Source organism: Mytilus edulis, chromosome 7 (assembly GCF_963676685.1).
Source record: "Mytilus edulis chromosome 7, xbMytEdul2.2, whole genome shotgun sequence".
NCBI lineage: Eukaryota > Metazoa > Mollusca > Bivalvia > Mytilida > Mytilidae > Mytilus > Mytilus edulis.
In genome coordinates this window covers 93016008-93032913 of record NC_092350.1, presented here as the reverse complement: position 1 = coordinate 93032913, position 16906 = coordinate 93016008, and the positions used below count along the sequence as shown (strand labels likewise).

Below are 16906 nucleotides of genomic sequence, written 5' to 3'. Positions count from 1 at the left end.
GTGATTATAGACATCACACTAAACTCCAATGCATACTAGTTATGTGATTATAGACGTCACACTAAACTCCAATGCATACTAGTTAAGTGATTATAGACATCACACTAAACTCCAATGCATACTAGTTAAGTGATTATAGACATCACACTAAACTCCAATGCATACTAGTTAAGTGATTATAGACGTCACACTAAACTTCAATGCATACTAGTTATGTGATTATAGACATCACACTAAACTCCAATGCATTCTAGTTAAGTGATTAAAGACATCACACTAAACTTCAATGCATTCTAGTTATGTGATTATAGACATCACACTAAACTCCAATGCATACTAGTTAAGTGATTATAGACGTCACACTAAACTTCAATGCATACTAGTTAAGTGATTATAGACATCACACTAAACTCCAATGCATACTAGTTAAGTGATTATAGACATCACACTAAACTCCAATGCATACTAGTTAAGTGATTATAGACATCACACTAAACTCCAATGCATACTAGTTAAGTGATTATAGACATCACACTAAACTCCAATACATTCTACATTTTGTAGTTAAGGGATTATAGACATCACACTAAACTCCAATGCATACTAGTTAAGTGATTATAGACATCACACTAAACTCCAATGCATACTAGTTAAGTGATTATAGACGTCACACTAAACTTCAATGCATACTAGTTAAGTGATTATAGACATCACACTAAACTCCAATGCATTCTAGTTAAGGGATTATAGACGTCACACTAAACTCCAATGCATACTAGTTATGTGATTATAGACGTCACACTAAACTCCAATGCATACTAGTTAAGTGATTATAGACATCACACTAAACTCCAATGCATACTAGTTAAGTGATTATAGACGTCACACTAAACTTCAATGCATACTAGTTATGTGATTATAGACGTCAAACTAAACTCCAATCCATACTAGTTATGTGATTATAGACATCACACTAAACTCCAATGCATTCTAGTTAAGTGATTATAGACATCACACTAAACTTCAATGGATTCTAGTTAAGTGATTATAGATGTCACACTAAACTCCAATGCATACTAGTTAAGCGATTATAGACATCACACTAAACTCCAATGCATTCTAGTTAAGGGATTATAGACATCACACTAAACTCCAATGCATACTAGTTAAGGGATTATAGACGTCACACTAAACTCCAATGCATACTAGTTAAGTGATTATAGACGTCACACTAAACTCCAATGCATACGAGTTAAGTGATTATAGACATCACACTAAACTCCAATGCATACTAGTTAAGTGATTATAGACGTCACACTAAACTCCAATGCATACTAGTTAAGTGATTATAGACATCATACTAAACTCCAATGCATACTAGTTAAGTGATTATAGACATCATACTAAACTCCAATGCATTCTAGTTAAGTGATTATAGACATCACACTAACCTCCAATGCATACTAGTTAAGTGATTATAGACGTCAAACTAAACTCCAATGCATTCTAGTTAAGTGATTATAGACGTCACACTAAACTCCAATGCATTCTAGTTATGTGATTATAGACATCATACTAAACTCCAATGCATACTAGTTAAGTGATTATAGACGTCATACTAAACTCCAATTCATACTAGTTAAGTGATTATAGACGTCATACTAAACTCCAATTCATACTAGTTAAGTGATTATAGACGTCATACTAAACTCCAATTCATACTAGTTAAGTGATTATAGACGTCAAACTAAACTCCAATTCATACTAGTTAAGTGATTATAGACATCACACTAAACTCCAATGCATACTAGTTAAGTGTTTATAGACATCACACTAAACTCCAATTCATACTAGTTAAGTGATTATAGACATCACACTAAACTCGAATGCATTCTAGTTAAGTGATTATAGACATCACACTAAACTCCAATTCATACTAGTTAAGTGATTATAGACATCACACTAAATTCCAATGCATACTAGTTAAGTGATTATAGACATCACACTAAACTCCAATGCATACTAGTTAAGTGTTTATAGACATCACACTAAACTCCAATGCATACTAGTTAAGTGATTATAGACATCACACTAAACTCCAATGCATACTAGTTAAGTGATTATAGACATCACACTAAACTCCAATGCATACTAGTTAAGTGATTATAGACATCACACTAAACTCCAATGCATACTAGTTAAGTGATTATAGACATCACACTAAACTCCAATGCATACTAGTTAAGTGATTATAGACATCACACTAAACTCCAATGCATACTAGTTAAGTGCTTATAGACGTCACACTAAACTCCAATGCATTCTACATTTTGTAGTTAAGGGATTAAAGACGTCACACTAAGCTCCAATGCATTCTAGTTACGTGATTATAGACGTCACACTAAGCTCCAATGCATTCTAGTTACGTGATTATAGACGTCACACTAAACTCCAATGCATTCTAGTTAAGTGATTATAGACGTCATACTAAACTCCAATGCATTCTAGTTAAGTGATTATAGACATCATACTAAACTCCAATGCATACTAGTTAAGTGATTATAGACGTCATACTTAACTCCAATTCATACTAGTTAAGTGATTATAGACGTCATACTAAACTCCAATTCATACTAGTTAAGTGATTATAGACGTCATACTAAACTCCAATTCATACTAGTTAAGTGATTATAGACATCACACTAAACTCCAATGCATACTAGTTAAGTGATTATAGACATCACACTAAACTCCAATGCATACTAGTTAAGTGATTATAGACATCACACTAAACTCCAATGCATACTAGTTATGTGATTATAGACGTCACACTAAACTCCAATGCATACTAGTTAAGTGATTATAGACATCACACTAAACTCCAATGCATACTAGTTAAGTGATTATAGACATCACACTAAACTCCAATGCATACTAGTTAAGTGATTATAGACGTCACACTAAACTTCAATGCATACTAGTTATGTGATTATAGACATCACACTAAACTCCAATGCATTCTAGTTAAGTGATTAAAGACATCACACTAAACTTCAATGCATTCTAGTTATGTGATTATAGACATCACACTAAACTCCAATGCATACTAGTTAAGTGATTATAGACGTCACACTAAACTTCAATGCATACTAGTTAAGTGATTATAGACATCACACTAAACTCCAATGCATACTAGTTAAGTGATTATAGACATCACACTAAACTCCAATGCATACTAGTTAAGTGATTATAGACATCACACTAAACTCCAATGCATACTAGTTAAGTGATTATAGACATCACACTAAACTCCAATACATTCTACATTTTGTAGTTAAGGGATTATAGACATCACACTAAACTCCAATGCATACTAGTTAAGTGATTATAGACATCACACTAAACTCCAATGCATACTAGTTAAGTGATTATAGACGTCACACTAAACTTCAATGCATACTAGTTAAGTGATTATAGACATCACACTAAACTCCAATGCATTCTAGTTAAGGGATTATAGACGTCACACTAAACTCCAATGCATACTAGTTAAGTGATTATAGACGTCACACTAAACTCCAATGCATACTAGTTAAGTGATTATAGACATCACACTAAACTCCAATGCATACTAGTTAAGTGATTATAGACGTCACACTAAACTTCAATGCATACTAGTTATGTGATTATAGACGTCAAACTAAACTCCAATCCATACTAGTTATGTGATTATAGACATCACACTAAACTCCAATGCATTCTAGTTAAGTGATTATAGACATCACACTAAACTTCAATGGATTCTAGTTAAGTGATTATAGATGTCACACTAAACTCCAATGCATACTAGTTAAGCGATTATAGACATCACACTAAACTCCAATGCATTCTAGTTAAGGGATTATAGACATCACACTAAACTCCAATGCATACTAGTTAAGGGATTATAGACGTCACACTAAACTCCAATGCATACTAGTTAAGTGATTATAGACGTCACACTAAACTCCAATGCATACGAGTTAAGTGATTATAGACATCACACTAAACTCCAATGCATACTAGTTAAGTGATTATAGACGTCACACTAAACTCCAATGCATACTAGTTAAGTGATTATAGACATCATACTAAACTCCAATGCATACTAGTTAAGTGATTATAGACATCACACTAAACTCCAATGCATACTAGTTATGTGATTATAGACGTCACACTAAACTTCAATGCATACTAGTTATGTGATTATAGACGTCACACTAAACTCCAATTCATACTAGTTAAGTGATTATAGACATCATACTAAACTCCAATGCATTCTAGTTAAGTGATTATAGACATCACACTAACCTCCAATGCATACTAGTTAAGTGATTATAGACGTCAAACTAAACTCCAATGCATTCTAGTTAAGTGATTATAGACGTCACACTAAACTCCAATGCATTCTAGTTATGTGATTATAGACATCATACTAAACTCCAATGCATACTAGTTAAGTGATTATAGACGTCATACTAAACTCCAATTCATACTAGTTAAGTGATTATAGACGTCATACTAAACTCCAATTCATACTAGTTAAGTGATTATAGACGTCATACTAAACTCCAATTCATACTAGTTAAGTGATTATAGACATCACACTAAACTCCAATGCATACTAGTTAAGTGATTATAGACATCACACTAAACTCCAATGCATACTAGTTAAGTGATTATAGACATCACACTAAACTCCAATGCATACTAGTTAAGTGATTATAGACATCACACTAAACTCCAATGCATACTAGTTAAGTGCTTATAGACGTCACACTAAACTCCAATGCATTCTACATTTTGTAGTTAAGGGATTAAAGACGTCACACTAAGCTCCAATGCATTCTAGTTACGTGATTATAGACGTCACACTAAGCTCCAATGCATTCTAGTTACGTGATTATAGACGTCACACTAAACTCCAATGCATTCTAGTTAAGTGATTATAGACGTCATACTAAACTCCAATGCATTCTAGTTAAGTGATTATAGACATCATACTAAACTCCAATGCATACTAGTTAAGTGATTATAGACGTCATACTTAACTCCAATTCATACTAGTTAAGTGATTATAGACGTCATACTAAACTCCAATTCATACTAGTTAAGTGATTATAGACGTCATACTAAACTCCAATTCATACTAGTTAAGTGATTATAGACATCACACTAAACTCCAATGCATACTAGTTAAGTGATTATAGACATCACACTAAACTCCAATGCATACTAGTTAAGTGATTATAGACATCACACTAAACTCCAATGCATACTAGTTATGTGATTATAGACGTCACACTAAACTCCAATGCATACTAGTTAAGTGATTATAGACATCACACTAAACTCCAATGCATACTAGTTAAGTGATTATAGACATCACACTAAACTCCAATGCATACTAGTTAAGTGATTATAGACGTCACACTAAACTTCAATGCATACTAGTTATGTGATTATAGACATCACACTAAACTCCAATGCATTCTAGTTAAGTGATTAAAGACATCACACTAAACTTCAATGCATTCTAGTTATGTGATTATAGACATCACACTAAACTCCAATGCATACTAGTTAAGTGATTATAGACGTCACACTAAACTTCAATGCATACTAGTTAAGTGATTATAGACATCACACTAAACTCCAATGCATTCTAGTTAAGGGATTATAGACATCACACTAAACTCCAATGCATACTAGTTAAGTGATTAAAGACGTCACACTAAACTCCAATTTATTCTACATTTTGTAGTTAAGGGATTATAGACATCACACTAAACTCCAATGCATACTAGTTAAGTGATTATAGACGTCACACTAAACTTCAATGCATACTAGTTAAGTGATTATAGACATCACACTAAACTCCAATGCATATTAGTTAAGTGATTATAGACGTCACACTAAACTCCAATGCATACTAGTTATGTGATTATAGACATCACACTAAACTCCAATGCATACTAGTTATGTGATTATAGACGTCACACTAAACTCCAATGCATTCTAGTTAAGTGATTATAGACATCACACTTAACTCCAATGCATACTAGTTAAGTGATTATAGACGTCACACTAAACTCCAATGCATACTATAGTTAAGTGATTATAGACATCACACTAAACTCCAATGCATACTAGTTAAGTGATTATAGACGTCACACTAAACTTCAATGCATACTAGTTATGTGATTATAGACGTCACACTAAACTCCAATGCATTCTAGTTAAGTGATTATAGACATCACACTAAACTCCAATGCATACTAGTTAAGTGATTATAGACATCACACTAAACTCCAATGCATACTAGTTAAGTGATTATAGACGTCAAACTAAACTCCAATGCATACTAGTTAAGTGATTATAGACATCACACTAAACTCCAATGCATACTAGTTAAGTGATTATAGACATCACACTAAACTTCAATGCATACTAGTTATGTGATTATAGACGTCACACTAAACTCCAATGCATACTAGTAAAGTGATTAAAGACATCACACTAAACTCCAATGCATACTAGTTAAGTGATTATAGACGTCACACTAAACTCCAATGCATACTAGTTAAGGGATTAAAGACGTCACACTAAACTCCAATACATTCTACATTTTGTAGTTAAGGGATTATAGACATCACACTTAACTCCAATGCATACTAGTTAAGAGATTATAGACGTCATACTAAACTCCAATGCATTCCAGATAAGTGATTATAGATGTCACACTAAATTCCAATACATACTAGTCCAGTGATTATAGACATTACACTCAATTCCAATGCATTCTAGATAAGTGATAATAGACGTCACACTAAACTCCAATGCATTATACTAGTTCAGTGAAAAATAAAAGACAGAAGATGTGGTATAATTGTCAATGATACAACTTGATCTCCGTAGACCTGAAATGACATAGGAGTTAACAATTATAGGTCTCTGTACAGCTTTCAGCAATGAACAGAACCCATATCACATTTTCAGCTATGAAAAGTACTGTAATGACTAAAACAAATGTAAAACATTTCAATCAAGAAAACTAACAGCCTGATTTATGTAGAAAACAATGAACAAAATACAAATATGGTATACAGCAACAAACAACAACCTTTCACTAACAGGCTCTTAATGCACATACATAATGTGGCATGGACAATAAACATGTTAGCGGGTGCCAAACCCTCCCCTAACATGGGGAAGTGGTGTAACAGTACATCATTCAGATGAACAAATTATAAATATGATTATCAGTTTGTACTATATATTCTAAATTTCTCAGACTTTTTTTTTATTACAATTCAAAACGGCCTGTAGCACCACTCCTTCTTTATATAATTAGTTACGACTTTATAGCTTTAAATTTGTGTTATGAATTTATTTCAATCGTTCATTACATGTATCAATTGCTTCGTCTGTTGAATCCTTTCATATTTCTTTTTATGTTTTGAAAGGGAAGTAACTCCGGTATGCCAAAAATAAAAACTTGAACTTTAATTATCATTGATTATGTTTTATGAACTTATTTCAACCTTTCATCATCAATTTGTTTGTCTGTTGAATCCGTTCAGATTTTTCCTCAACACAGTGTTGTTTTTATAAAGGGTTGTGGCATCTTTTTTGTTTTGAAAGGGAAGTTACTCTCCCTACTAACCCCATATGGTTGCTAACTCTATATGGTAACTAACCAAGTATTTTTTAGGATACCCTATATTAAGTATACATAGTCACCACGTTTAGCCCATTAACCAATCATATCCCAATAAATCTATAAGAGGTAAGATACAAAAAGTTACTCTGTATTTATAGAATACCAACAGAAGAAGACAACCGATTACAGGCAGCCTATACTGTCCTTTATACAGTACCTAGGGCTATTGAACACTACATCGACAAAGAGTACAAAGGTGGTTTTCTCCAAGCTATCCGTGATCATAAAGATCAACTAAAGACCAAACTTAGATCAGATGAATGGGATTTACTTAGCCAATTAATAGGTACATTACTAATCTAGCATGAGACTCATTCATAAGATCTATAACAAATAAAGAACAGATAAAAAAGTGACAAAATATGAGAAAACTTTTAAGTAAGATGACAGTAAAAAAGATATGCTTCCAAAATTGTTATACTTAATAATAATGTGCACATCATTAAGAAAATGAATGGTATTTGCATATCATTTATTATATTGAGTTTTTTTTAAATGCAACTAATTTTATGCATCAGGCATTCAGTTTTACAAGTGTTCGTCTGAAGGTACGTCTGTCCCAAAGATGCAATTGGTTTCCAATCTCTAACTTTGCTTCAACCAAATATTATGAAACTCATACAAAAGTGCGTATTACCACACAATTACACAGATCAAATTTGAATTTTGGTGGCGTCATTTAACCATTCTAGAGTTATGCCCCTTCAAAATAGAAAAATGCTTTTTTTTAGCTCACTTGGCTCGAAGGGCAAAGTGAGTTTTTCTCATCACTTGGCGCCTGTCGTCCATCGTCTGAAAACTTTTACAAAAATCTTCTCCTCTGAAACTACTGGGCCAAATTTAACCATACTGGCCACACTAATCATTTGGATATATATATAGTTTAAAAGATGTGTCTGATGACCCGGCCAACCAACCATATGTAGATTTTGGCTTATAACTTTGAAACCAAAGCATTCAGAGCAAATCTGATGTGGGTGGTTAAACTTTATATCAGGTCAAGATCCTCCCCTGAAACTTTGAGATGAATCGGACTACCCGTTGTTGGGTTGCTGCCCCTCAATAGGGAATTTTTAGGAATTTTTGCAGTTTTTTAAATATTATCTTGAATATTATTGTAGATAGAGATAAACTGTAAACAGCAATAATGTTCAGCAAAGTAAGATCTACAAATAAGTCAACATGACCAAAATGGTCAGTTGACACCTTTTAAAAGGAGTTATTTATTGCCCTTTATAGTCAATTTTTAACAATTATTCGTAAATTTTTGTAATCTCTTACAAAATTTTCTCGTCTGAAACTAATAAAATTTGGCCACAATCATTATAAGGGTATCGAGTGAAAAAGATGTGACCCTGCCTGCAAACCAAAATGGTCAACATGGCTAAAAATAGTACATAGGATAAAATGCATAAATTGTGTAAAATATTTGTAAATTTTTACAAAATATTTTCCACCGTAATTACTTGGTTCATTATAGATGAGAGACAATTCTAAGCAGCAATAATTTTCAGTAAAGTTAGCTCTTCTAACACATCACCATCACCAAAACACAATTTATCATGAATCGATCTCACTCACAGTGTCCTTTGTTTAATATGCAGATATACCAAGGTGAGAGACACATACTCTTTAGAGCCTCTATATCTATCTCCACTCTGCCAATGATTCAGTTCTGTGATGATATACATACTAAATCATACATAACTATCTAAATTACCATGGTAACCACATGTTCTGTTTCTTTTCCAGTTCACCACAGATTGTACCATTTCTATGATAAGATAAAAGAAGACGCCATTCTAGATAAAGACGTCCTTGATAAACTGATATCCAGATGTATCCTTGGGATAGATGATAGAGCAGAGATAGAACACTACCACAGACAATCTGATCGCAACAAATGTATCTTAGATCTTCTAATTCAAAGACCACAAGATTCCTACAGTGTATTATTAGAAGTTCTTAAAGAGTCTCCTACTTGTCCTAGAGACCTCATAGAATGTATGGAATCTAAAACTACCCATCAAGAAGTTGATTCACATTCCATGGTCAAGTCAAGTAGTGAGTACTTACTATACATTTTGATTATTTGTAGGAATTAAACGCAGTGTTTTATTAAAACTTAAATGAGACAAAACTATAAAAAAATAAATCAACCTCTATTTTTTATTCAGTATATTGGATTAACATTGAAGAAACACTGAAAGAAGGTTGGTATATATAGTGAAAACACTTTTACTGTTAAATGTATACAGTATAAAAATAATAAAAACACCAGTTCTTAGTAAGAAATCTTTAATGATTTTATATACCATATATAATATTATATTTACAGAATGCTTACAGTTACTGAAAGCAAATGTATATATAGTTACAGGGAACCATTCAGTCAGGTTACAAAAGAACTACCACCATCTGACTCAGAATTTATCTGATGTAAGAAATGTCATTGATTCATTAATATCAAAGGGAGTTTTAGAACCCGACGACCATGCAGATATAGCTTCCAGTGGAATGCCAGCTGAAATGAATAGAAAGCTAATAGCTAAGATCAGAAGTGAACAAGATTATCTGTCCTTTCTGGAGGCTCTCAAGGAGGACCCTGGCAATGAAGAATTGACATCTGACTTAGAATCAACTGATGTTAGCAAAGAGGAATTAAACCTTGTTCAGACAGGTTCGGTTATTTTATCGCCTATTTATTAATTTACCATGTTTACATAGAATGCACAACTGCAAACATAATAAACATAAAATCATCTAAAACTTCCAAGAGAATAGGGAGTAATTCTTATATAGCATAGATCAGGTTTATAATAGTCAGAGGAACAAGAAGGTAAAGTTGAACTTTTACCAGAAGTGTAAAATATATTACTGGTGTATATTCATGTCAAGATGGGTTCAGCTCAAAAGTGTAAATTTGCATTTATGATTTTGTCAATTTGTGATATGTTTATTCGTTATTTGAAATTAGTAGTACTTTGATTTCATCTTTCATTTGAGGTATTTTAAAAGTGTATTCTTAAATAAATGTCAGGATCGGTATATTGATCTTTATATTACATGGCTTCACCTTTACTGTAGTATAACTTATAAAAGCCTACAACAAAGTTGGACTATAACAATCTCTGACAATGTATCACATGTATAAAATTGAGAATGGAAATGGGGAATGTGCCAAAGAGACAACAACCCGACCATAGAGCAGATGCATGCTTGTTTTAAAGAAAACTAAACTTTGCACCAAATTTATCTCCCGTTGCTGTCTCATATTTAGCACGATTAGCATTTATTCGAAATGGAAAAGTAAATGACATATACAAAATGAAACTCCATATGCATGCAGTCAATACTTAAATATAGATATTTACTGCACTGCTAAAATTGAGAATGGAAATTGGGAATGTGTCAAAGAGACAACAACCCGCCCAAATAAAAAAACAACAACAGAGGGTCAGCAACAGGTCTTCAATGTAGCGAGAAATTCCCGCACCCGGAGGCGTCCTTCAGCTGGCCCCTAAACAAATATATACTAGTCCAGTGATAATGAACGCCATACTAATTTCCAAATTGTACACAAGAAACTAAAATTAAAATAACATATCATTGTGAGATTCAGAAAAATAGCTTCTGTTAGTTCATAATCTTTTACGATGTTTGTTAAATTGTGACATTTACCGCTCTATGCTTTTCCCAACATTATTAACTGGTATAAAAAATATGCATTATACAACATTAAAAACTGGTGTTAAAGTGTATGAATCTCTTTGAAATTATACCACAAGTTTCCATACTACAAAGGGATGGTAAGGTTGGACTTGGGGGGGGGGGGGGGGGGGTGTTATGGCTTAAACCATTTAGTACTAAAAAGGGACAAAAATAGGGAAAAACAAGGGTTTTCTGCATAAAGGACAATTGAGAAAATTTAAAAGCAATGTAAGGGAGGTAATCCAAATCAATTTAAAGAACACTGTTTGATTACCTCCCTTACACTGCTTGTAAATTATGTATTACGAAATGATGATGGTCTTGAGTTGATTAGCTGTCAATTTATTTTAAGCATTTACTATTAATAAATTAAGAAATAATTCATGGGGGCTTCAATATATAGTGATTTTACCGCATGTTGGCCCTATATGACAAATATTTTACCCTGAGCGATAGCGAGGGGTAAAATATCGGCATAAAGGTACAACCCGTGGTAAAATCACGATATATTTAAGCCCCCATGGATTATTTCGATTCTAATAGGACAAATACGGCAATGGATTCGGATCGAAGCGCTCTAGGTGAAGGCATTAATTGCCGTTCCCATAAATAAACGCATTATTAAATTGACATAAAAGAACGGAGAAAAGTGAATAAGTGACATGCTGAAACTATTTAATATACAATATTTAGATAGTTTTGGATGATTCTTACGTGTCTTAAAAGTATACAAAAAAGAGCTTAAATAACACATGATAGCATCGTTTGTTTACGCTCCCTTGTTTGTGATGATTTATGGTTTCACAAGCGTGTATTTCTCCGTAAAATGCCTATATTCTGACGTCATAGTTCTATGACGTCGGGTAGCTTATTCATAAAAAAGCAGATTACGTGGGAGTACGATCGTAACAGCCCAAACAATATATTCATATTTTACCAAGGGTGTGTACTCAAAGCGTTTGAAGGACTTCATGTTAGAATATTAATTTTACCATCACTACTAGTATGTATAAATTCAAATAGGTAATTATGGTTGCAAACTCCATTAGAAATTTGAATTGAGATTCTGACCATATCTTGAGGGAAAGATTTGTTTTGGGGAATAAAGGAAAGGGGAAGGTGAACAAAATTGGAGGGAGTACAATTTTTCTCATTTCAGATTTCAGAAATTAAAACAAAATTTCTTCAAATATATTTTTTGGGGTTAACATTCAACAGCATAGTGTATTGCACAAAAGTAAAAAACCAGGGTAAATTTTCTTTTTTTTTTGGGGGGGGGAAGGGAGAGGGGGGCTCAATTCGGAACAGCATAGTGTATTGCAAAAAAGCAAAAAAAATGATATAAATTCAAATCATATAACCAATTTGAAGTTCCTTGAAATCTCAATAATTTTAAAAGAGTTATGTCACTTGGAAATATTTATTATATGAAAAAAGCATTGCAAGTCCCCTCATGGGTACAATTTTTGCCACATTTTATAAAATTTATATCGTTGGTATATTTTAGGAATGGTCTAAAATAAATTTAGAATTCAATGCTGATTTTTGTTGAGCCTAGAAAACTCAACATAGGGATATTGATCCAGCGGTGTAGGTGTCGACAGCGTTACCTTGCTTCATAAACGTAATTTATATTTTAGAAGGTGGAAGACCTGGATGCTTCATACTTTGTATAAAGATGCCTTACGGCTTAATTTATAAAGTTTCAGTCTGTAACAAAGATTTTTTGTAATGTTAATTTCTCTCTTATTATGAGTAATCTGATAACTTTATTTGGTATGTGCATATCTTGCAAGGTCCTCATGCCCGTCTGACAGTTTTTAATTGACCTCGAACTCATTTAATAGATCAGTGAAAAAGGTTAAGTTTTGGTGGGCAAGTCCATATCTCAGATACAATGACCAATAGGTCTAGTATATTTGATGTATGGAAGAATTGTTAGGTGTGCATGTCCACCTAGCAGATCTCATCTTACTTTACCTCATTTTCATGGTTTAGTGGTCAAAGTTAAGTTTTTTAGTTTTTATCTTTTTTCTAATATTATATTTGCATTGGTGTATGGAATTTTTTTATGATGTACATGTCAGTTTTGCAGGTTTTATTTGAACTTGACCTCATTTTCAGGGTTCATTGCTCAGTGTTAATTTTTTTATGTTTTGGTGTGTTTTTCTTAAACTATAAGCAATAGGTCAATTATATTTGTTTTATAAAACATGTAAAAGGAATTTGTAAGTTGTCTATGTCTTTCTGGCAGGTATCACCTGGCCTTGACCTCATTTTGGTGGTTCATTGGCCAATGTTTAGTTGTTTGGTTAAGTCTGTTTCTTAGAAACTATCAGCAATAGTTCAACTACTATAGTTAGTATATTGAATGATTGTAAGGTGTACATGTATTAATTTCTCATTTGGTTTATCTGACCTTGACCTCATTTTCTTGAATCATGTTAAGTTTATGTGACAGTTGTAGTAAAGCTTTATATTTAGCATGTTTAGGGCTATCAACATATTATCAATGGTTAGTTAAAAAGACAAGAATTTCAGGGTGTGCACTTTTGTAACAAATATTAATGGTAATGAAATGGCATTTCTTTGGTAGCAAGCTTTCATATATATATTCTCTTAAATATTTATAAAAATTTGAAAGAACAAAAAAAAAGTTATTTATAGTTATTGACCTTGGACCGATTAAAAGTTGACATTTGAACTCTGTATTTTTATATATTTATTTTTTACAACAGCTACAGTACAATCACTTGCAAACAGACCAGGATTCCAGACACTGGTGACATTATTATCTATGGTTAAAGATGTACAAATAACAAGTACAAAGCCAAAGAGCAATGATACCAGTTTATCAGCAGACTTATATAGACTACAGTTTTGGTATAAAAAGATAATCAAAATGATAGCAATGGCTTCACATCAACATCAACAATTTATTGAAACAATACAAGCAGTAAGTTATTATTCTATGTATAAGTGTTTGTTTGGATGTGCTCATTTGTAACACAAGTTACACAACCTTGTCAATCAATTTAAGGTAATTATATTATTCTTCTAGTTACTACTGTGATCACAATAGCCATTCAAAACTGAGGTTGTGAGTTTGAACCCCACATGTATGGATGCACTTGACTCCAATCTTAATTGACTAGGATTGTTAGTTTCCCTATCGAGGTTCGATGGTTTTCTCTGGGCACTCCAGCTTCCTCCACCAAAAAAAACTGGTCGCCACCAAATAGCAAAAATGAAGTGCTTTACAGTGGCTTTAAAAATCCAACAGTTAATCAACCAAAGGGTAGTTGTGAGGTTTTGCTATCATTTTTTTTCAAGTGTCCTCGACCTTTTAACAATTTTGATTGACTGAAAATTCTAGTTTCATTTTACTTTGCTACCTAATAATTTAAAACGTTATTTGAATGATAGTTACGATACCTGCAGAGACCCTTTCACACTGTATTCCTTCCTTCATCTTGTTGGTTAGACAATGTAACTACTATTTTAACAAAACTTTTGCAGGTTTCTTTTGGTATGCCCCCGCCATAGCCGAAACGGGCATTACGTTTTGTGTCAACCAAATGTTTATTATCACAATAAACCGTTCAAGTTTGAATTTTAGTGATATCGCTTTTACTGTTCTAGAGTTATGCCCTTTGTGTATGAAAAAAGTTACTTTACTTTTTTCTAAAAATATCAATCAAGGAATTTTTATATAAAATTTGAGTTATCTTCCTTTGTCTATGATTATGGTTGAATCAACTACAATCAATACTATACAATGTTTAATTTTGCCTTCCACAAATAAATCAAAGCAATTTTTTCCCTTCATTTCTAAAAATATTTTAAAATCGTCTATGAAAAATGAAGTTATCTTTCTTTTTTCAGAATGGTACTTGAATCAAATACAACCAATGCTTTGTACAATGTAATATTCAATTTTACTTCCTTCTGATAAATTGAAGCAGTTTTTGGAAGCGTCATTTTCCCATTTCTTGAGTCATGTCCCTTTATAACGTTATATGGGGGTCATCATCTGTGTCCCTATAGACTCATTCTCCATTATTTTAATGTATACAGCTGTGGATTTATGTATTTTCGTGGGTATCAATTTTTTTGTGGATTGCTGACATTTTTACGAATATGTGATTTCGTGGATTTGGCAAAGTCTCGATACAACTTGATGTAAAATTTGTTATCCCTTGGACTTTTGAATTTGTAGTTCCATTTTACACACGAAAACCACGAAAATTGGCATCCAACGAATAATGATGAATCTACAGTATCAAATGTATAGCATAAAGCTATATACTCATGAATCATTTTGAAATTTAGATTGAATTATTAATTTTAAACCTGATGCTTTTTGTTATCTATTAATCATGTTTTTCTGTGTCTAATATGTTCTCCTATTTATTTGTATTGTAGTCCTGTAATATTATGTTGTCATTTCAATGTTATATTTAACTTTGCCATTAAAGTGCGAGGTTTGGCATGCCTTAAAACCAGGTTCAACCCACCACTTTTATTCCCCTTTAAAAGTGTCCTGTACCAAGTCAGGAAGATGGTCATTGTTATATATTGTTCGTTTCTCTTTGTGTTGCATTTTAACGTTGAGTCGTTTGTGTTTTCTCTTATTTTTGAGATATTGAGATAAGACGTGGCACGGTACTTGTCTATCCCAAATTCATGTATTTGGTTTTCATGTTACATTTGTTATTCTCGTGGTGTTTTGTCTGATGATTGGTCTGTTTCTGTGTGTGTTGCGTTTCGATGTTGTGTCGTTGTTCTCCTCTTATATTTAATGCGTTTCGCTCGGTTTTGGTTTGTTACCCCGATTTTGTTTTTTGTCCATGGACTTATGAGTTTTGAACAGCGGTATACTACTGTTGCCTTTATTAATTACGGTTTGATTCAATTCTATATTGTTATATTAAGTTCATTATCAATTATTTAGGCGAAGAGCAGCAGTTGACCTTTTGTTATGACACAGACATCTTTTAAGACATGAGGAAATAAAACTAACAACAGTTTATAAATGTAATGTGTTTGATGTGCTTTTATGCAAGGTTTCAGACCAGGGTTTATTGTCCGAAGCAGAATTAGATTTCTAAAATCAGTTCTATGTTGTTTTTTTTTATTTGTGAACAGATTGTGATGAGAATTGGTGGACAAGAGAATCCTGTTAATATAGAAATAAGATTGAGTTCAGTCCTGTGTAAACAAGTTAAAACGATTCTTGACCATTTAAAAGGTAATCTAGTAATAAATCAACTATGACTGTTATAATTATGTCTTACGGCCAGAAATTACCTTTAAATTGTAGCCAACAAAAGACACAAATCAATAGTAAAATTTAACAATATTTATTATACAAAAGTTTACAAGAAGTATTACACAAATATTACTGTCAACTTAACTGTCAAAATATGAGTC

At 32.6% G+C, this 16906-nt stretch overlaps 1 protein-coding gene across 1 annotated transcript in view; it reads left to right on the top strand.

Moving 5' to 3' along the window:
* LOC139483511 (ankyrin repeat domain-containing protein 17-like) overlaps nt 1-16906 on the top strand; it is an 81489-nt gene that overhangs the window by 40466 nt on the left and 24117 nt on the right. Inside the window, exons 4-8 of the mRNA XM_071267532.1 lie at nt 7861-8048; nt 9515-9826; nt 10137-10442; nt 14212-14429; nt 16622-16724. Of these exons, the coding sequence (XP_071123633.1) occupies nt 7861-8048; nt 9515-9826; nt 10137-10442; nt 14212-14429; nt 16622-16724 (1127 nt within the window). The remainder of the gene's footprint in view (nt 1-7860; nt 8049-9514; nt 9827-10136; nt 10443-14211; nt 14430-16621; nt 16725-16906) is intronic.